Source organism: Rutilus rutilus (genome assembly GCF_951802725.1).
Source record: "Rutilus rutilus genome assembly, chromosome: 1".
Classification (NCBI taxonomy): domain Eukaryota; kingdom Metazoa; phylum Chordata; class Actinopteri; order Cypriniformes; family Leuciscidae; genus Rutilus; species Rutilus rutilus.
The window spans coordinates 55,959,733-55,982,709 of NC_140209.1; the positions used below are offsets into that span (position 1 = coordinate 55,959,733).

Sequence of the window (22,977 nt, forward strand, 5' to 3'; positions counted from 1 at the left end):
TACATTCTGTCTTGCCACTATTTCTTACTAACAGAAAAGGAGTCTACACTTAAAGGAGAACTCCGGTCAATTTTAACATTGAGCTCATTTTTTTGTACATTTGGAGTGCTGTCAGTACAGAGAACAACGACAAAAATCGGTGTTGCCTACACCGATTTATTCTATTTTTTAAATTTGCACCCTGTTGACTTCAATGGGGCAAGTTTTAAACCTGCTTTTAGCAGGAAGAAAACAGGAAGAAAATACAGGTATGTGCGCTGGCTGAAATAACATAATTTTTATTCATATCTTTCACATCTACTGCAGTCAGATTCACTCGTGTTCACTCTGAAGGAATCACTCACATTTTCTGTGCACTTGTAATGACACATCAAGGATGTTAAGAGGCTAAAAGCAGGTTTAAAACTTGCCCCATTGAAGTCAACAGGGTGCAAATTTTAAAAAGAGGATAACACGGTGTAGGCAACACCGATTTTTGTCGTTGTTCTCTGTATTGACAGCACTCCAAATGTACCAAAAAATGAGCTCAATGTTAAAATTGACCGGAGTTCTCCTTTAAGACTGCTGAGCAGAAACTCTTGCAAGAGGACCTACCAAAAAGCAAGAAGAGAAAGAAGGTACCCAACAAACTTTACCTTGACACACAGGAGGAAACTGTAGAACAAGTTGCAAAAAAGGTAATAGGGTTATTTTCATGACAGTTATTTTGATAATATATTTTTACATTTCTGTCTGTATATATTTGTACATTTCTTACAGTGGTTAGCACTGTCGCCTCACAGCAAGAGCCCAGCAAGCAATTTTGCGTTTAAAAGACGTCTAATAGCCGTCCAAACACAGCCCAGACGTCTAGGCTAAAACAAGGTAAAATTTGGGCTGTCAGTGAAACGTTAATAGACCAAATGAAACCAAACACCTTGTAATCACTGTTGACTTTGCGTACATGATGGAATATCATACATCTCACAAGATATTTTGGCAGAAGCGACATGTAACCAAATTCAAGGTTATTTTGCCTAGAAGTGTTAATCATTGCCGGACTATATTGGGTCTATAGTTAAAGGGATACTCCACCGTTTTTTCGGTGTTATTCCCTTAAAGGCAGGGTAGGTAGAAATGGTCTAAAAATTTTATTTTTCAAATTTGTTTAAACTTTATGTACATATCAATACATAATTAAAATGTAAGTACTCTGAAAAAGAAAGTATCAAAATCGAGTGTCTGTAGACCTCTCACGACTGTTTTAAAGACATCTCATTATTTCCATTCACTCCACCCCCTCATTTCTGTGCTTCTTCCAAAGCCACGTCCCCAAAACACATGAACGCGCGACTCCGACCGCTGAGCTAGAGGACGCATTATTTACCTGAGACAAGCGGAGGGGAAGGGGCATTTTTTTGCCTGGTTTGCCTTCACTAACTGCATATGCCGGTACTGTAAATTTAGATTGCTCTTTCTCTGCCATTGTTTTGGTATTCCTAGGTTCAGTGCCTTCTTCTTCTTCTTCGATAGATTTTATTGGCAGCTTGCAAACATAGTGCATTACCGCCATCTACTGGACGGAGGTGTGATCAGGTTCCGTGCCTCTCGCACTCCTCAAATCAAACGGTCGCGCGCAAGTGGGTAGGTGCTGTGTGGCAAAAGGGTGGTTGCCATGGTTGCGAGAGAGTGACAGTCGCCTAAGCCAATCCTTTGATTCGTCCCGAATCGAAATAATGAGCTGTGTTTAATACAGATTAAACGGTCTAGAGTCACTTGATTTTTATACTCTTTTTTTCAGAGTTCTTACATTTTAATTATGTATTGATATATATAGAAAGTTTTAACAAATTTGGATCTTTAATTTTTAATAAATCCTACCTACCCTGCCTTTAACTAAGACGAGTTGATACATACCTCTCTCATCTCAGTGCGTGCACTTAATCACTCTGGCACGCAGTGACACTCTGATAGTACTTAGCTTAGCCCAGTATATTCAATGGTATCTAACAGCAATGATTTTAGAAGTGACCAAACACATAAGAGTTTTCCCTATTTAAGTACAGTTACACAAGTAGTTATACGACCAAGTATGGTGACACAAAATAAAACGTGGCGCTTTTCTAAGTGGGTTAAAAAGGATCTAAAAGTAAAAGTTATTACTTCTGTCAATAGTGGAAAGAGGATCAGGCGTGACTTTTTACTGCGCCGAGTCGAAGTACTCCCAAAAGTGCTATTCCGCCATTCTGCTTTGAGGTCTCAGAAAAAGCCCTATATAAATGTAATGAATTATTATTATTACATTATAGTTATCCTTTTTAACCCGCTTAGAAAAGCGCCACGTTTTATTTTGTGTCACCATACTTGGTCGTATAACTACTCGTGTAACTGTTTTTAAATAGGGAAAACTCTTATGTGTTTGGTCACTTTTAAATTCATTCAAACTTAATGATTCATTTTAATCAGTTTTTGGTTTCATTTTCCTAACTTTTGTGTGTACTGTTTCATACATAATTGATTTGATCATTTTTACCCAACAAAAAACCTACAGACTCATAGCTGCAAGACAGTCTGAATTAGAGGTTCTTCCCCAAGAAGAACCTATCCTCAGCCCAGTGGGGACTGCTTTAGAGGCACTTGAGGAGGAGATCAGGGCCCTCAGGGAAGAGAATGAAAGACTGCAGGACCAGCAGAGTGTAGGATCTTCTGCAGCCAGTAAAGATCTTGAGACCCAAGTCAAGGCTTTACATAAGGAGAACACCAGGCTGCGCAAAATGGCAGTTAAAGGCAACTATCTCTTGTAGATTAAAATAGTGATTCTTTTAGATTGAATAAATCACTGTCTCCTTATTTTTGGTGTTATTGTTAAGAGATGTATCTGTGTCTACATTTTTAAGGGATATCTACTGATGTAGTATAGGGTTTCCTGTAGGAAAAATTTAGCCTAGGGCTAAACACTGTAGCGCCACTGAGGCAAAATTGGTCTGGCAGAAACCCTGTAATGCTTTCAGAACCCCTCACCAACACATTTTGCTACACTTTGAGACACCAAAAAATGAGCGGAGGTGTATTTTGTTTTTTACATGTGATGTATTTACAACTTGTTTGGAGTCCTGTTGTGGTAAATTCGGTGGGCCATATTTTCCAGAAATTCCATCACTCTTAGCAGCTGTGAGGACCCTCATTTCGGACAAGATCACAAAGAGCTCAAGCAATGGAGGTGAAAGCGAATATGAGGCCAGTGTTGCTCTACCATCACCTCCTCAACCCACATCTCCCAAACCAACATCAGTAAGTACATTTTTGTAATGGTCAATTAAAAACATAAAACATTTTGTCACTGGTGATTTTCTTTGTTTTTATTCTGGTTTGTCTTTCCTTCTTACAATTAATTAGGTGCCACTAGGGAATGATGACTCCACCAGAGTGTCTGCCCATTGTTGGGAGACTGCAAAAGCACAACCTACAGCGAAAGGAATGGCCCGCACCCTCCTGCTGGGCCTGTTCAGCATTGATGTCCTACTGAAGTCCAACCTGACGGGAGGGGTCAACAAGGTCGATCCATCTGCAGAGAGACGCCAGCCTCTGGACCCCAAGAAGCTTACAGCTTTACTCAGTAAGACAATAAGAATTTATTTTTAATGGATTCATATATTTTGCAAAGTTTTTGTAAATGGTGAAGGGTAACAAACACTTTAGGACTGAAATGTACACAACTAATAGCGAAACAGATGGATGAATAAAAAGCTTTAACAGCTTTGATATTCTTTTAGATATAAAGCGATTTCTCTATCTAGTCAGAATACATCAAACATTTTTTAGCATTAAAATAGATCCCCTGTAGCAGCTTTAAAATCCCAGCACCAGCACCAGCACCAATTCACCTCCCATAGGCATACGCTTGGCTACGGCAAAGTACAGTTGCTTTCACTGACCACAATACTTCCTGGAAAACAAAGTGGATACAGTAGTATAACCTCCTCGCTCTAAAAGCCCCTAGGAGAACCTTCCTAACTCCTTCCTTGGTTCCTTGAGAAGCCAATTCTGATTTCAGACTGAACTATTTACAGGTAACCCACTGAAGAGCGAGGACTAGGCATATAAGAAAAATATTACCAGTATTAGGATCCACCTCATCTTTTGCAACAATCAGAGGCTAACATTATGGATGTCTTTCTTATTTACAGATGCAATTGTTCCAGACATACGAACGGCCATAAACAAAAGGATCTGTGAGTTAAGACACCAGGAGAAGAAAAAGTCCATGGACAACTGAAGGACTGGGCAAGGCTGGCCAATCAGAGTGGGTCTTGATAAGTTAGCATGCGGGATCCATAACGCTGCACTAAAGGATTGTTGTCCTGTTTTTTTCCACTGAGGGATTGTTCTGTTTTTGTTGCACTGAAGAAAAAATGAAAGTTTTATTTTATTACAATGAAGAACAGTTGTCCTTTAGGAAATGTTTTATTAATTCTTTTAAGTATTTTTGTTAATTTATAGTTGTTGCTGTTGCCATCTATTGGATCACATAAAAATATAACATGTAAAAAAAAAAAAAAAAAAGAAGATTTTATAGACTGGAACTAATTATGATATGGCATATATGGCACATCCCTACCAGCAAACCAGCTTGCCGAGCACATTATGTACATTATGTGTACATAAGCTTCAGATGGAACCATGGTGACATGCCTTTCATTCTGTTTGTTCTCAGGTCACTGTCCCTTCAGCTGCTGCTTTTGAAATAAACCTCATTCAGTTAATGTGAACTATATTGATGTCTTATTCAATCTATTATATTTTAAAATATATCACAGACATTGTACATTAGATTATTTCATATTTACCATGTATACAATATATAATATGATCATTATATAATATATTATGTAATATAAATCAATATATTTAAGACATATGTTCCCATATAAATCTGATTATATTATCTTGTACATTGAGGTATATTATCTCATATAATTTTACATATATACAATGCCTCTTCCAATATATAATTTCATATAATGTGGGATATATTTCAATATGCATAACACTATATTAAATAGTATAATAATATGTATTCATTCAATTATGAAAACGGCAATAATTGCAGTATTGTCCCATATATTGCAATATATAACTTACATATATATATAATATATAGTTATATAATATATCATGTGATATATTACAATATAAATTTCACAATATATGGAGACACATAAAATATATTGTCACGTAATATATTGAGAAATATATTTTTGTTGCGTAAGGATGCTGAAAAACTGTCGAGGAATGTAGGCAAGTCGACTGTGTAAATATATATATATATATATATATATATATATGTAGGCTAATTAATTTAACTGCTTTAAATTTTAATCATTATTTTTAAGTGTAAAAATGTTTGACCAAAAAAGATTGAGTAAATCATAGTTCACGAGTTCCTTTGCTCATATAATCTTTAAGCTAAGAAGGTTAAGCGTATTTGTCTTGCTGTCTGTAGAGGAGGGGCTCGAGGAAGCAGCTTCAGCTCGAGCTTAGATACACCCCCCAGTGAGACTACTAATGCTCAGATGATGAGTATGGTAGCAACAGTGTTGGGAAAGTTCACTTTCTACATGAACTAGTTCAAAGTTCAGTTCACAAATTTTAAAATGAACTAGTTCAGTTCATAGTTCATATACTCAAAATTTTGAACTAAGTTCACAGTTCCAAAAATGAACTAGTTCATAGTTCTTTTTTTCCATGTTGCTGCGAGATATTATTGCGAGATATTATTTTTGAAAATGATTACCACAGCCCATATCTAACCACAGACAATTATTTTATCAGTTTTAACACTGATGATATGCGTCAGATTTTTTCCCATCTTCACCGACCTTATCATAAAACTCGTTTAAATGATCATACGACGCCTCCTTGCTGCTTTTTGTTTTGATTTGTAACGTAAGTGATGAGTCGTTCATGAAAGACTCGAGGTGAAGTAATTATTTATGTTCCCTGTAAACGATTTTTGACTGCATTATAATGATTTCTTAATTCAGAATATGATCAAGATTGCGTAGGTGGATGTGTTCGGCGAATTTGCCAGTTAATAGTAACATTTAAAGCCCCTTAAATGAACGAAATGACTCGAAAAAAGATTTGTTCATTTTGATGAACGAGATCGAAGAGGTCGAACACGGGTGGCTGGTGTTGCCAGATTGGGTGTTTTTTCCGCTACATATTAAGGGCGGTTTACGGTTGGTTTTAGGTGGGTTTTCGCCTGGAAGGCTTTATAGAAATCTGGCATCCTACTGAACGAAGTTAAACTGAGAGAGCGTGGCGTTCACAGACACCAGAATGAACGAGTTCACAGTAACGTTCATCAGGCAGTAATGCGGTACGTTCAGTTCACGTTCGCCCAAAATATGAACGAGTTCATGAACTATCGTTCAATGAACGCGTTCAGGCACAACACTGGGTAGCAAGATCCCTGAATTATGTTGGTGGAGTTGGGGAGGTGGAGGGATGCCAAAACAGCTGATGCCAGAGCAAGGTGAGCGGCTGCTTATATGCTCCGGCAGTTAATTGTAAGATTAGATGGGTTCACTCCTCCTCCGAAATTACGTTGTGAACTTCACTAAAAGTTTAGAGTGCTCACTTATTGCCTCTGTGTGTGGTTTACCAGCTGCACTGTGGCACATAAAAAAGATCTTCAGAAGGTGATCAGGACTGCAGAGAAAATGATCGGGTGTCCTCTCCTAACTTTAGAGGACCTACACAGTTCACGCTGCCTCAAGAGAGCTCACAGCATCATAAAGACACATCTCATCCAGGTCACTTTCTGTTCAATCTGCTACCGTCAGGCAGAGGTACAGAACCATCAGAACAAGGACAAATCGTTTCAAGAACACGTTTTATCCAATAGCTGCACAAGCTCTAAATGCTACATAACACAAATGCTTATGTTATGTGTGAAATGAGGGATTTGTGCAATCAAATTCGGCATATATCCATTTACATTGTAAAAATGTTTCTATTGTACATATTTATTATATTTTTTGCACTGTTTACATTTACATTCTGTACCATTTGATTACATTAGTTAATATGGGTGCACTTTTTCGAATGACAGACTAAATATCATTGTATAACTACAATGACAATAAACATTTAATTCAATTTGAATGACAGAAGAAAAAAGGATAAAACTGCAGTCAAGTGCATTTCATTATGAAACATGTAGTTTCTTCTGCTGTTCACTGCTGTTTTTGATGAATGTAGCAGATTATCCATACAGACAGTATACTCTATACTGGATAATATTAACTATTAGGTGAACCTGAGCTTCCTTTACATGTGTTTTATTCTGTCTTTTAGATCGAAGCTTCTTCATAATGACTCACATTTACAGCTGGATGTAAATGGTGTGTGTGTTTGTTTGTTTTTTTTCACTCATGATGGAGAGAAACAGAGTTTTACTGACCTGCAGGTTCTCACGAGACAAACCACAATCATGAACTGAGTTTAAATGATTTAATGAACAAATTTCATTTGAATGTTCAGCAGTATCGTGCGAAATTATAAATGAGATGCTTTAAAAAGAATGTATTTATATATTTTTGTGAAGTTTTAACATTAGTATATGTCTATACATTTGATTTCATTTATCTCTTCATAGAGGATTGTCATTAAACTAACACTCATTAAACAGGAAACATGATTTTCCCCCCATATGTGAAGTAACTGAGAATATTGAAGCAGTTTCTGGATGAAATGATTGGCTGAACTCCAGTGATCGTCACTCTTTCAGAGTTTCTCTTCCTCATATATGAGTCTCTCAGTCTCTCTTATTCTCTTCATCTCTCCACTAAACTCAAACTGCTTCACAGGGAAGATGCTGATAATTTTCTACTTCACTCTCCTCACTCTTCTGTCATGTAAGTTATTTCACTACAAACATGTTGTTCTCTCAGGGGTGTCAAAGTTGATGAAATTAATTGTATTGATTATAATTTTTCAGGTGTCAGATCTGTGAAAGTGGTCACACAGAAACCCTCTGTGCTGACAGAACAAAAAGGCAAATCTGTGACTATGGATTGTAACGTTGAAAAGGATGAGAATCAATATGTCTTCTGGTATAAACAGAGTCCAAATGAAGCTCCTCAGTTTGTGTTGAGATTCTATCATTCACACAGCTCTCCTGACAAATATGGTGATGGTTTTACATCCAGCCGCTTCTCATCTAGAGCTCAGTCAAATATTGACTATAGTCTGATCATCAGTAATGTGGATGTTGGTGATTCTGCAGTGTATTACTGTAACACATGGGACGGCTCTGCTAGTGAGTGGGTATCACAGTGATTCACAGCATGACAAAAACCTCCTCACTGCTCACATTCACTTCTGCTTTTAGAGAACAGATGATAAGAGCACTACTTCACTTTACTGCTATAAGAAATATTTTTATCAACAACAACAAAAAATAATAATAACTTAAATATTTAAATTTATTAATTTATTAAATTTTAATGAGTTTAGCTTTCACTAGCAGATGTAACCCACACAAACATACTCTCTCACACAAACATGCATAAACATGAGCACATACGCAGTCACTTCTGCTTTTAGACAACAGATGATAAGAGCACTACTTCACGCCCTAGACATAAATAACATGAATCATAACAGGATAGTGTTAATTGTATTCCAGGGCCCGTATTCATAAAGAATCTTAATGCAAAGAGTAGCTCCTAGTGACAAAATTCTAAGAAAATTCGTAGAAATGTGGGCGTTTACTCTTAAAATTAAAGAAAAAATCCTAGTAAAGAAAAAAGTAATTCAGAAAGCATCTTAACCCTTAAAAGAGGTCTTAAGGTCAAAATTGTTAGAAATACGGATGAGGACTTTTAAGAGGCTTAAGAGTTTCTTTAGCAGAGGAGAAAATGTCAGAAAGACGAAGAGGGAGAAGAAATGTGTTGCAGACAATGGATGACAGTGAGTTAATAAGACGCTATAGATTAGATCGTGCAGGGATTATGTTTGTGACTGATCTTATTAGAGACACGCTAACATCTCCGATACAGCGCAGAAATGCCATAGCGCCAGAAATGAAAGTAATCACTACATTACGATATTTGGCAACTGGGAAAATTCCATGTTTGATACATTAAAACCAACATTCAAACAACCACTTAAATAGACATGCCAGCAATCAGTGTAACTGGAAAGAGTTGAACAATTTCATTCTAAGCAATCAAATACCTTATAGGAAATTAACAGCATGGTAAATATATAAAAAAAGGATTTATAAACGTGTGTGTGTGTGTGAGAGAGAGAGAGAGAGAGAGAGAGAGAACGGTCAAATAGGAAAAATATGTAATTTCAAAGTGGAGGCTTAGAATAGACCCTATACTTAAAATCACTTTTTTTTTTTTTCCTTCTTGGTCAACCAACCAATCACAGTCTTCAAAATATTATGTCATACATAGCAACGGGGTCAACCCCACCTCCTTACTAAAATGAAAGTTTTTGTCTTTTCCTTACTCAGAGTGGCTCTCAGATCGGTCCCGAATCGCTTTTAAGCTAAGACTCCTATACGTAAAAGTTTTTAAGCTAAATTAAGAGTTTTCTTAAAGGATTCTTAGAATCTTTATGAATACGGTCCCAGGTCTTCTGAAGCTACAGCAGTTTCTCATCTCTGGTCCTCAGGTGTAAAGACACACTTTCTTGAAGTGACCATAGCATGTTCCCTTCACTAACAGACTTACAGTATGTGATGGATTCAGTTGTTCACTTTCGTTTGAAACGCCCGACAAACGGCGTCTCCTTCCCAAAGTGAATTCACTCAGTGTTCACAACAGATTACTCTCATCTTTGGCTACAAATAATCATGGGAACCTCATCTACAAATGAACAATAATAACACAGAAAAAAATGTGTCCCGCTTTATATTAAGTGGCTTTAAGTTCTATGTACTTACATAAAAAAATATGTACAATGTACTTATTGTGTTCATGTTGTAAAACACTATGCTGCTGTTAAGGTGTGATACAGGGAAGGTTAGGGACAGGTTTGGTGGTATCGGTTGGTTTAAGGGTGGGTTGAGGTGTAAAGGAAGGGTCAATAGTTTAAATATAAATGTAATTACATAAATTAATTACAGCTATAGTTACAATGTAAAAATGTAAAATGTAAAAGAAAAGTACAATGTAAAAACATGTATGTACACAATAAGTCCATTGTATCAAATTATTAATTTCAATGTAAGTACATATAGTACCTAAAGCCACATAATATAAAGTGGGACCAAAAAAATTAATGACAGCAACTGGTGAAAAAGATGACAAACAAACACTTTATCTCGTGTCTTAAAGCTAGAAATTCCTCATGCGAAAAAAACTGCATAAAAACAGCTTGTCGGTTGTCAGCTCCATCATATACCATCATAATTACTCACAGCGAACAAATTTAGCGCAGAACGCATTGTTTTGGATGTTTGACAAGTTCCATCGCAACATATAATATTTTCTTTTTTCTTTTCTTTGTATCTTTAGGTCCAGTGTTAAAAATGACAGTGTGAATGCTGAGCGAATCAGGACTATGTATTGTTTTCTTTATTTCGGTCTGGACCAAAAGAACCAGGAGAACCGAACTACAAGTGTGAACACACTGAGACAACAGCAGGATTCACTGCAGTCACTGACACCTCAGAATAACAACAGCCATATGAGATTGTGTTTCACAGCACTTTAACACACAGCCGTCAAATACAGCAAATATGAAGACTAAAACAGCAACATAAATGTGTTTGTGTTTGAATCTGAAACATTTCTCCATGAAATAAATGTGTAAAGGACACAGTCAGCCGAGGTTGAGTGAGTGTTTCACTTCTGTTTGTGTCTCTTCACAGACTGAGGAGGTTTTTGTACGACTGAACATATGAAATGTGTCACTGTGGTATTCGGACAAGGAACAAAACTCATTGTGACTGGTAAGTGATCTTTACACTGTATTTTCATTTTTTAAATCTTTTCACTGTATTAAATATAGTCTAAACTTCATTATAGAAATATAAACTCATTATTGTAGTTAATTTAGTTACATGTGTGAATTCAGTCAGAGACAGTTTTATCAAGCGCCTCCAGTAAACAGTCCTGAAATACACTGACAAGACTTTCACTGCAGCTTTAACTTTATCTGTGGTTTTATCTGGTTGTACTTTATATTCAGTTAATAGTAATTGTTATTATTATAGAACAGACTTTTTCATGTTGTGATTTAAGGACAAGCATCTACTTTGTGTTTAATTTGATGTATTTTTAAAAATCCTCATTGAACTAAATATGTACAGTATCTGTGAAACAACACATGAGAAGTTGACCTTCTCATGTGTTGAAAAATTATGTTTTATGTATAACATAAAATGTTATACATTTACAGCTTTTATTAACTAGTCATATTACTCAATTTGTACATTTATGTCACGCTGTAGGACAGTTGAAAATGAGCTAGTGAAGGCACGAAGATGATTAAAAATGGTAGAAAATATAGTGTCAGCATTTAAAATATACACTGTGCCATATAAATGCATGTATATTTCAATCTAAAATCCTAGAAAATAACAATCCAACAAACTACCCAAATACATGCACTATTTAATTTTTTTTTGTTGCAAGTCAATAAAGACATTGATGCATGTTTTAAATGTGTAATTATCATATTAATTATTTATTTAATGATGTGAGAAGAGATGAATTGTTGACATGTGATTTTGTGATTTTCATGTGATTTTCAATGTTTAAATGTAGTCAGAGTTCAATATGTCAGATGTGTGTCTGAGATGCAGATGTTTGTCCATGTTAATGGTGATTTGTGTTGATGCTGATGCAGATGTTTGTCCATGTTAATGGTGATTTGTGTTGATGCTGGTGCAGATGTTTGTCCATGTTAATGGTGATTTGTGTTGATGCTGATGCAGATGTTTGTCCATGTTAATGGTGGTTTGTGTTGATGCTGATGCAGATGCTGATGTTGCTCCTCCTGTGCTGAACATCCTCCGTCCATCCAGAGAAGATCTGATCAGCTCCAGTAAAGTCACTCTGGTGTGTCTGATCAATCACATGTCTGTGGCTTTTGCTGATGTGCGCTGGCTTGTGAACGGGAACTCTGTCACTACAGGCGTCTTCACCGGCTCTGCTGAACAGCAGCCTGATCAGAAATTCAAGATGAGCAGTTATTTAACCATTGAGAGCTCAGAGTGGGACAACGACCAAGATCTGACATGTGAAGCGTCTGTTGCCTCAAAAATCACCAGCACAAGCATCAAGAAATCTGACTGCAGCGACTAAACTCAGAGGATCTGATGTGTTGTTTGAGGGATTATGATAGCGAGTGATAATATCTTCTGACGTAGTGTAATAGAAATCATGAATATATATTAAAAATAGTTCAAGAATGTAACTTAGTAGCCTGAACTGTGTCATTTTCTGCAGACAATATTGTGGCTTTAATGCTGATGTAAGATGATTTACAACCTGTTTAATAAACCGCATGTTGAACAAACAGTTTTCTTATTGATTTTGTAGAGAAATTAAATATGTAACCATTCAAAATGTATGAACTACTTCTTTACTAAGTCAGTTTTCACTTCTACGATCAATGGAAGAATGAATAATAAAAGTATATCATTGAGTAAATACTCAAATAAAACATGTCTTTAGTTTTAAAATAAATGAAATCTCAGATCTTCAGAGGAAAGAGCAAATTAAACTAGTGTTACTGCTAGTAAATATCATTTGTTCAGAGCACAGCAGAGATGAATGTCGTCTGAATATGGAGACGATCACATGACTGATAATGAAGAGTGACTCAATGACAAATGAAAAATGACTATTATTTGATACAGTAAAGTTACAATCTAAACTATGAGAAACAAAATGCTCCTGATGGCCTGACATTCGTGTGATTCGACATCATGTGAATCTGGATTGTAAAGTTCATGCTGAAGTGTGTCTTCTAGCAGATGCAGTGAGCTGTGGAGATTTTCTTCAGGACAGGAAGTTGATTCTGACACACAGGAAACACCTGCTGTTATAATCAGCTCTATGCAAATCAGCAGTTTCTCTGTCTCTTTTTATCTGTTCATTCAACCAGACAAGAGCATTAACAGCAAATGATCAGGGGATCTTCATCTGTACATGAACAATAATGAAGGAGCAATAAAATGAATGAAAAATACTGGCAAGAAGAAAAACAAAATGAACTTAAAAATAAATAATAGTTAGTTGGTTATATAATAGTTTGTGAAATTTGTGACATTGTTTTTGTCTCTTACTGTTTTTATCACTGACTTATTTTAATATATTCCAGCACAAGTTGCTTTCAGTTAAAACAGCTCAAACACGCATTTAGTCATTAATAGAGTATCTGATTTGAACAAGGCAAGGCAAGGCAAGTTTATTTATATAGCACATTTCATACACAGTGGCAATTCAAAGTGCTTTACATAGAAGAAATTAAAATAATAAAAAGAATAAGAATAATTAAAACAGTTTATACAGATAAAAATAAAATACAGTACAGTACAAACAGTCGGACGAACATTGGCACAGTGCTCATTCAGTAAATGCATAGCTAAACAGATGTGTTTTGAGTCTGGATTTGAATGTGATTACTGTAGGAGCACGTCTGATCTCCTCTGGAAGCTGGTTCCAGCTGCGGCTGGCATAATAGCTAAAAGCGGACTCGCCATGCTTAGAGTGAACCCTTGGTATTTCTAGCTGATATGATCCTAATGATCTGAGTGATCTGTTGGGTTTATATTCAGTGAGCATATCTGCAATGTATTGAGGTCCTAGGCCATTGAATGATTTATATACCAGTAATAATACTTTAAAATCAATCCTAAATCTAACTGGGAGCCAGTGTAAAGACCTGAGGACTGGTGTGATGTGTTCATATTTTCTGGTTCTGCTCAGAATCCTAGCGGCAGAGTTCTGTATGAGCTGCACCTGTCTTATGGTCTTTTTGGGAAGGCCAGTGAGGAGTCCATTACAGTAATCCACCCTGCTGGTGATGGAAGCATGAACAAGTTTCTCTAAGTCTTGTCTGGAAACAAAGCATCTAATTCTTGCAATATTTTTTAGATGATAGTATGCTGATTTAGTTATTGCTTTGATATGACTACTGAAACTAAGGTCTGACTCTAGTGTCACACCAAGATTCCTGACTTGATTTTTAGTTGTTTGACCCCTAGAGTGAAGGTATGCATTCACCTTGAGAACTTCATCTTTGTTTCCAAACGCAATGACTTCAGTTTTGTCTTTGTTTAATTGAAGAAAGTTTTGACACATCCAACTGTTGACTTCATCAATGCATTGGCACAGGGAGTCAATGGGGCTGTAATCGTTATGCGATAGGGCTAAGTAAATCTGTGTGTCGTCTGCATAGCTGTGGTAAGCAATTTGGTTCTTTCTCATTAATTGGCTCATTGGGAGCATATACAGGTTGAACAGGAGTGGCGCAAGAATTGAGCCTTGAGGGACTCCGCATGTCATGGATGTCCACTCAGACTTATGGTCTCCTATACTCACATAATAACCTCTCCCATCTAAGTATGACCTGAACCATTTTAGGACTATCCCAGAAAGCCCCACCCAGTTTTCCAGCCTGTCCAGAAGTATGTTATGATCGACAGTGTCGAATGCAGCACTGAGGTCGAGTAGTACCAGCACCGATAATTTGCCTGAATCAGTATTTAAGCGAATATCATTTATTATCTTTATGAGCGCTGTCTCTGTGCTGTGATGCGGTCGGAAACCAGATTGAAAATTGTCAAAGTATCCATTCAAGCTCAAGAATTTGTTCAGCTGATTGAAGACAACTTTTTCAATGATCTTGCCTATGAAAGGAAGATTTGAGATCGGTCTATAGTTGCTTAATATGGACTTATCCAGATTGCTCTTTTTCAGGAGGGGCTTGACAACTGCAGTTTTCAGGGAGTTTGGAAGGGAGAAGTGAGGCATTTACCACTTCTAGAAGATCTGCTTCTAAACTGTTTAACACACTTTTGAAAAATGATGTGGGAAGTGTGTCAAGAGCACATGTTGATGTTTTAAGGTGCTGTACGGTTTCTTCCAAAATTGTGCCATCAATTTCTTTGAAGTCAGACATAGTAGCTACTTTCTCAGGTGGTCTGATCTGTCTGACCCCAGTGCAACTCAAGGATGTGCTGATCACCTTTCTGATATTGTTGATTTTCTCAGAGAAGAAAGAAGCAAACTCACTGCACTTGCTGTCTGAGAGCATTTCACTGGGAATCTGGTTTGGCGGGTTTGTCAGTCTCTCTACAGTAGCAAAAAGAGTGCGTGTGTTGTTTAAATTGCTGTTTATAATATTTGAGAAGAAAGTCTGTCTAGCTTTGCCTAGTTCCATATTGAAAGCATGAAGGCTGTCTTTGTAGATGTTATAATGGACTACAAGTTTTGTCTTCCGCCACATGCGCTCTGATTTTCTGCATTGTCTTTTCATATTTTGCACTGCTGTTGAGTTTCTCCAAGGTGCTTTTTGTCTGCCACTCTTCTTCCTGGCTTTCACAGGAGCAATATCATCAAATACACTTTTAACTTTTGAGTTAAAAGAATCAAGGAGAAAATCAACAGAGTCTGCAGATATGCTTGGTGTTAAGGATATAGCCTTCATAAATAGGACACTAGTGTTCTCATTTAAGCATCTCTTCTTGACAGACACAGATCTAGCTTCAGTGGCAGGAGAGATCAATATATCAAAGAAAATACAGAAATGATCAGACAGTGCTACATCCTTAATAACAATCGATGAAATGTTTAGACCCTTACTGATAAGTAAATCTAGAGTGTGTCCACGATTGTGTGTGGGTCCATGAACATGCTGAGTCAGATCAAAAGTTTTTAAAACAGTATTGATTTCTTTTGCCATTTTGGTTTCTGCACTATCTATGTGGATGTTTAAATCTCCAGCAATGGCAAAACAGTCAAACTCTGATGTAATTATCGATACTAGTTCTGTAAAGTCCTCAGCAAAGGTTGGAGAGTATTTTGGTGGCCTGTAAATAATGATAAGTAAAATGCGTGGAGCACCTTTTAACACAATACCCAGATATTCGAAAGACAAGTAATTCCCAAATGATTTTTGCTTACATTGATATATCTTTAAAAAGAGCAGCTAGACCCCCACCTCTCTTAACAGCTCTGCAGACACTCATAAAAGTAAAGTTAGGAGGGGCTGCTTCATTGAGGATTGTTGCACTGTAGCTGTCTTCTAGCCAGGTTTCATTTAGAAGAATAAAATCCAGATTGTTTGTGGTTATTAAGTCGTTGACTAGAAGTGATTTATTTTTAAGTGAGCGAATGTTTAAAAGAGCTAACTTAACAGACTTACTTTTCCCCACAGCAATATTAGTTTGACGTGTAAGAGGCACCAGATTAGTTAGGTTTGCTGTACGGCTATTGAGGGCCTTAGACTTTCTATCTTGTAATAGAACAGCAATAGAGGAAGATACAGGCACACTGGGTTCCCGCTTGTTCTGTAAACATTTGAGAAAGTTTCTGTTTTCAAAACGGGGACCCGACACATATCACTGAGAGCTGGTATCAGTTGTTTTTGGTTCACCTCGAGCAGAAGGAGGAGGGTGTGGGCCCTGACGTTGTGTTAGAGACCGAAGAGTTCTCACAGGAGGGATAGGGCGAGCTGGGACCGCAGGCTTTGCTGCAGGTTTCGAAGCTGGGGGTAATGGTGCTGGTCTTTTTTTGGTAGGTAACTGGAAGTAACAGTACTGAAGTATTTTACTTGCACTGATTGTAACACCTAAGAGACATGCCAGTGAAAAACAAGAAACTGTTGATTTGTGAGGAGGGCAAACACATGATTATTTTCTATAATCAATCAAACTCAACACCTCAATATCGCAATAAATCAGGGTTGACACAACAGCCTCTTAAACGTCTACAAACACTCAAGTCTCAGTTCTTAAAAAGGACATAAGTAAACCAATATCCTTCAATAAGGTCTCTTCAAAATAACCGTTAGATAAAATAATGTTGAGTAAAATGAAATAGTCAAAGCCCACTTGCACTAGATGTGCTGGTTTCGGCTGCAGTCACAACTGCTCATCTCTTACATGAAACCCCTGAGATTCAGAAACGACCTGCTAATGCACAGTGAAAGTATAAAGTATAAAGTAGCCTTGTTGACAAGTTTGGGTGAGTAAGGGCAAAACACACAGGATAAAGTACCTTAAGTGTCCTGTAGATGGCGATACTGCTTCTTTTGTAGCAGAAATAAACTGATGCAGAATGATGCCCATGCAAAATGTAAACAAGTATTTGCATTACATCACAAATGTACTGGAGTAAAGACTATACTTATGCTAAATGTAGTCAAGTATAGAGTAAAAGTTGCTAATATCTTTGAAAACCACAAAGTAGCCAAAAAGATTCTTAAAGATACTGTACCTGATATCTTTTTCTTCTATTTGGGCAAAATGGTTTAAACCCCAAATAATATATTAAAAAGCAATCATCTGTGATAAAAACAGGCTTTATGATGCCATCTACTGTTTATTATAGAGGATTGTAATAGATGAGAAGCTCGTTCCAGGGACGGAAAGTCTTGGCCAATAACATGCTCAGGAAAAAGGGGGTTGCACATATTGAACTCAGGGACAACAATTATAAAATGGTACATCATGAATCCATTTTCCAAACCGTGTTTTTGTCTTATCCTGAATCACTACGTTCCCCCTATAATAAGTGTTTATATTCAGACTATTTTAGACTGGTTTGGGTCGTACCGCTGTGGAGTATCCCAGTACCTGCGTGACTCGTCATAGACATAAACAGAGAGAAGTCGCTCCGGCTACAATGTTCTTCCACAAGACGCATGCAGTTCTGTTTATTAACCACTAGAGCGGCAAAAGTTACTGACTGCAGCTTTAAGTTCAGTTACTAATTACATTTACTTAAAGTCCCCCTGTGGTGGAAATCAAGCTTTTAATGTTGTTTATGTCTATGTGATGTTTTTAATGTGCTTTAAGACAAACATGTGCAAATTCATAAGTCGACACCATTACTGAGTAACCAAAGACAGTCTCAAAATTGTGGTTTGAAATCGATGGTGTTTCTGACGTCACAAACTACCTTGTAACCAATCAGGTCAACGGTTGATCGTCAACGAGTGGATCTCTGAGCTGGTGTGAGTGAGTGGAGGCGGGGCTAATTTGCATATTCATAGACACCGCATATACTAAATGAGGCAAGGGTGTAGAGTTTCGTTCAAGCTATTTTAAGGCATTACAGATTTTTTTCAAGGAAAAAACTTTAAATATGTAATTTTGGTGATCAAAGATGAGTTTTAAGGGATGAAATGATTGACTACAGGGGGACTTTAAATATTTACACCACTGATCCTAGGATGCATTCACAACATTTCAAGACTCCAACCAATACAATTTCTTTCTTCTGTGGAACACATGGGATTTGAGAGCTTACAGTGGAGGGAAAAATCCAAGCGTTTAATGGTTGTGTTTTGACCACTTTGGATCATGGTGAAAATATGCTTTCATTGTGTGGAAAAGAGCCGCTCAGAGACTCTTCAAACTAACTATTCCACAGAGTCGTCAAAAGACCACCAGTTCTACATTTTGCCAAATGAATGTTTGCACAGACATGTGGCGTGGGACTGAGTCGAGCTACTGTAAAACACATCTTCACGTCACATTTATCAGATGTTAACTGTGACCTGTGATATAATATTAGCCCCCAGTTCTCTGCATCCACATCTCTCATGTATCAGAGCGGTTTGGAAACAGCCAGGCGAGCACATCCTGAAGGCCCTGTCCCGAGCGCCCACTGATCTCTAGTGTTGTGACTGACTGAGGCGCAGTTCTAATGATGTCATCAATCCTGAACAGCGACTTCAGCTCCACAAGAGACATGGAGCACGGAAGATCCCTGAGGAAAGAAATGTATTACTGGAGTGAGGAGCGATAGGCTTAGCATGACTTAGTACTGGATTTATTGAATTAAATCAACAAGGGAGACAGCAGCTGTTTCCATACACCTATTTTGGGATATCTCATAAAAAAAAAAAAAAAAAACACTGGATAGAAACTATAAGATGCGCATAAATTCAAAAAATGTGCATAAAAAACCGTATGTGCTCAATTGAAGTTTTTATTTGATAAGAAGACATGCGCATAAACTACAATGGAAACACATTTAAAGGGATACTCCACTTTTTTCGGAAATAAGCTCATTTTACATCTCCCCCAGAGTTAAACAGTTGAGTTTTACCGTTTTAGAATCCATTCAGCCGAACTCCGGGTCTGACGGTACCACTTTTAGCATAGCTTAGCACAGATCATTGATTCTGATTAGTCCAGTAGCATTTCTTTCAAAATGACCAAAAAGTTTCAATATTTTTCCTATTTAAAACTTGACTCTTCTGTAGTTAAACCGTGTACTAAGATCGACGGAAAATGAAAAGTTGCGATTTTCTAGGCTGATATGGCTAGGAACTACTCTCATTCCAGCGTAATAATCAAGGAACTGTGTGTCTGTACCATGGGTGCAGCAGGCGTAATGATATGACGCAGCGCCTGAAAATAGTCCCCAGCTCGGTAACTTCTTCCAACGTGACCGGGACTAAGTTTGTCTAACCTATTAGACCTATTTTCAGGCGCTGCGTCATATCACTACGCCTGCTGCACTCATGGTACAGCCGCACAGTTCCTTGATTATTACGCCGGAATGAGAGTAGTTCCTAGTCATATAGGCTTAGAAAATCGCAACTTTTCATTTTCCGTCGATCTTAGTACACGGTTTAACTACAGAAGAGTCAAGTTTTAAATAGGAAAAATATTGAAACTCTTTGGTCATTTTGAAAGAAATGCTACTGGACTAATCAGAATCAATGATCTGTGCTAAGCTATGCTAAAAGTGGTACCGTCAGACCCGGAGTTCGGCTGAATGGATTCTAAAACGGTAAAACTCAACTGTTTAACTCTGGGGGAGATGTAAAATGAGCTTATTTCCGAAAAAAGTGGAGTATCCCTTTAACGAATAAATGTGACTTTGCCTCATCAGCGGATGTGATTGGATAACTGGACTAACCAGCAGACCAATCGCATCACAGCATCTCAAATGTTGGTTTGATCGTTCTGAAATGAGCCGAAGTCTGTCATGAATGATTTTTTTTTATTCCCTCCCAGAAGCGTCTCACACGATTGCGTTCCCAAACATCAGGCATCTGAACGCAAGATAAAACGACCGCGTTTATTGAGTCTCGCTCAGAATAAAGAGTCACAGTGGCTTCGCCGATTTCAGCAACTTCCATTTATTGGAGATATTTTGCGCCAAATTCCCAGGAATTAACGATTTTGCTCTTTCGAACACATGGGATGGAAACGCTGCTTTATTTGCAACATTCCAATTTTGCGCAAGAGTTAAAGTCGTAACTTTGGATGTAAACGTAGCTGGTGTGTGACCTCTCCTGACCTCTTGTTGAAGAGTATGAGCACAGCAGCAGTGTGAAGCGGCTCCGCAGAGAGAACAGACAGCAGCTGGACGCAGGACGATGAAATCTGGCCAATGTTGCCACAGTCCACCACAAACTGCAAGGCATAAAGAACAAATGCATATCAATAGTGATGGACAACATGATCATACTGTAAATGTACATACAGTCTCTCTCCAGGACTCTCAAAACAATGAAGAGAAAACCTGCCAATAATCTTCACGTCCAGTGGTTGATAATCGAGGGATTCTACGAGCAAAGCCATTACCTTCTGCCATCTGAGTTACTGAGATATTCACTACCAGTCAAATGTTTGAACACACTTCATTCTTCAATATGACAGTCTGTTTTGCACATTTTTATATAATAAATTCATAATAACTCACAACACATATGGATATATGGGAATTAAGTAGTGACAAAAAATGTTAAGCAAATCAAACCTTAAACCTCTATTTTGGCTTCTGTACTATTATATATTTAAACTTATTTCTTTCTCGTTCTCTTATTTCTTGACTTGTTGATACTCACTATAACGGATGTGCAATCTAAGTAGTATTTTGGCCAAATGGGCCCCATACAGCCTCCCAACTCTCGTACTGTTATTTTCTTCCTCCGAAATATGAGGTCTGTGAGGTTGGTGCCGACCTAGGAAAGAAAGAAAGAAAGAAAGGATACTTCACACAATTATTTATTTTTTTCTAATCACCTTTTTGACCAGTTCCCCAAATTATTTCCACACACGCATATTAAAATAAAAGCTAGTATTTTGAATTGTTTTTGTGAATATAAATCTTTTTTATTTTACTCTAATGCATTATTAAAAAGACTTTATTGTGATTTAAAGAAACTATTAAACTAAAAAAAAGTAACTAAGACATTTCCAATGTTTTCCAAACCTTTCATTTGTATTGGGCTACTTTAGTTTCAGATCGCATAATTCAATTGACTTCAACACTAAAACTCACTGTTTGCTTTATATTGCGTTTAAAATATTACAGAAAGCTTTATTTTACTGGCTGAACAGCATTAGTGTGAAGAGGAGAAGCTCACCGTGGGAAGAGTGACGGGCGCTTCACCCAAATCCGCATGCGCGTCCATCTGACACAACTGTTAGTCCAGATAAAGGAGACATATTCGTTGACAGTGGGTGAGAAATTATAATAAGAAACTATTATATATTTAGGAAGGCAGTCTGTCTTATGTAAACAGCTGGTAAAGGATATTCTGTAGTCGTTTCAGTAAAAGCGTTTTTCCAACTCCAGTTGCACCGAGCAATAAACACATCGCCTCGACCACTCAGTCTGCTCACAGTTTCTGTCTCAGAATAATAGCGCTGTTTTAAAGATTTCTGTTTTACACATACAAGCATTACATGGAGAGATTTCCTGTGTCGCCACGGCAACGATGCTATTTACAAAATAAAAGTCTCCATGTGTTTCCTGTATGATTATTTTTGAGGATTCATCGCGCCCTCTGTTGAGCTGTAGCAGGATTGCTCTCCAAACCCATATATCCATTGTGAAAGAGCAGTGTTTTGTTGTACTAAATGTACATTTGTAGTGTACTTTAAGTCATAAAAGTATAGCTATTTTTTTTAAAACTGCAGGCCTACTTGCGGTTAATAAAATATTAACGGAAAGGCCACTTTCATGACTATATGTCATTTAAATAGACTTTTAAAAAGTATATTAAATTCAAAGTTTGACTTTAAAAGTACATATTGAATCGTTATGTTTAAAAAAGTGTTGTGCTTAAAAGTAGTACACTTATTTTAATATGCTGGCACATGTAAAATAGCTTACTTTAACTATAGTGTCAAGTTGCCTAAATATGTTTTAAATGTATTAAATTGCAACTCAGATAATTATAAATGAGTAATTACAAGTACGTTTAAATACATGACATACATGATTCACAGAAATTGCATTAAAAATATATTTTAGTCTGCTGTGCATGTCAGTACATTCGGCAGGACACGTTATCTATATTTGAGACAATAGAAGAAAGTACATAAGGATGCACTACTGTGTTTTAAAAACATTCTTAAATTCAATAATTGGATTTAATATATGCAGTTTAACTAAAATACATTTTCATTTAATTGCAATTCACATTTAAGTGTGAGAAAACATTAGATTCCGTTCACAATGTAATCCAGTTTTGCGTTAAATGTCATAAAGGGGTGGACCTGGAAACCTGGAAACAACCGGATGGTTTATTTTAATGGCGTCCTGGATTGTGTTGAAGGATTATATGTTTGTTCGGAGCATTTTGTTTTGTAAACGAGGCAGAGTGTAATGGAGAGTTCACAAAGAAACTTTTGTTGAAAGATGAAGCAGCAGATGTGTTGGATCTGACCGTAAGTAAACAATTTCATAATGCTTTGTCTGTAAATTACGGTTTTATATAATGTCACATCATGTAATAGCGAGTGGGCGTTGATACTGTTTCCGACACAAT

The 22,977-nt window shown here is 37.1% G+C and overlaps 4 protein-coding genes across 5 annotated transcripts in view; 3 read left to right on the forward strand and 1 right to left on the reverse strand.

The window, feature by feature from the left end:
* The window catches only part of LOC311304839 (uncharacterized protein), a gene marked incomplete at its 5' end in the record, with an annotated part of 32,175 nt that extends 19,650 nt beyond the window's left edge, over positions 1–12,525 (forward strand). Inside the window, 3 exons of the mRNA XM_084432168.1 lie at positions 7,985–8,309; positions 10,518–10,697; positions 11,942–12,525. Of these exons, the coding sequence (XP_084288294.1) occupies positions 7,985–8,309; positions 10,518–10,697; positions 11,942–12,311 (875 nt within the window). The 3' untranslated portion in view covers positions 12,312–12,525. The remainder of the gene's footprint in view (positions 1–7,984; positions 8,310–10,517; positions 10,698–11,941) is intronic.
* Positions 1–22,977, forward strand: part of LOC311289995 (uncharacterized protein) — a 31,270-nt gene that overhangs the window by 2,914 nt on the left and 5,379 nt on the right. The gene's annotated exons all lie outside the window — the stretch shown is intronic.
* On the forward strand, positions 521–4,730 carry LOC311290048 (uncharacterized protein). 2 transcript variants are annotated; one of them, XM_084408351.1, is made up of 5 exons: positions 521–677; positions 2,531–2,766; positions 3,128–3,270; positions 3,376–3,595; positions 4,167–4,730. In XM_084408351.1, the coding sequence occupies exons 2-5, from the start codon at positions 2,754–2,756 to the stop codon at positions 4,253–4,255; spliced, it is 465 nt and encodes a 154-aa protein (XP_084264477.1). In that variant the 5' UTR covers positions 521–677; positions 2,531–2,753; the 3' UTR covers positions 4,256–4,730. The 2 variants fall into 2 exon arrangements, with proteins under 2 accessions (XP_084264477.1, XP_084264478.1); XM_084408352.1 differs by lacking the exon at positions 521–677 and having other exon boundaries at positions 2,392–2,766.
* On the reverse strand, positions 13,406–21,898 carry LOC311297505 (ADP-ribosylation factor-like protein 16). The gene is made up of 5 exons (XM_084419825.1): positions 21,740–21,898; positions 21,568–21,625; positions 21,046–21,162; positions 20,496–20,611; positions 13,406–18,950 (listed from the first exon to the last, which is right to left on the reverse strand). Exons 1-5 carry the CDS (start codon positions 21,799–21,801, stop codon positions 18,782–18,784), a joined length of 522 nt encoding a protein of 173 aa, XP_084275951.1. The 5' UTR covers positions 21,802–21,898; the 3' UTR covers positions 13,406–18,781.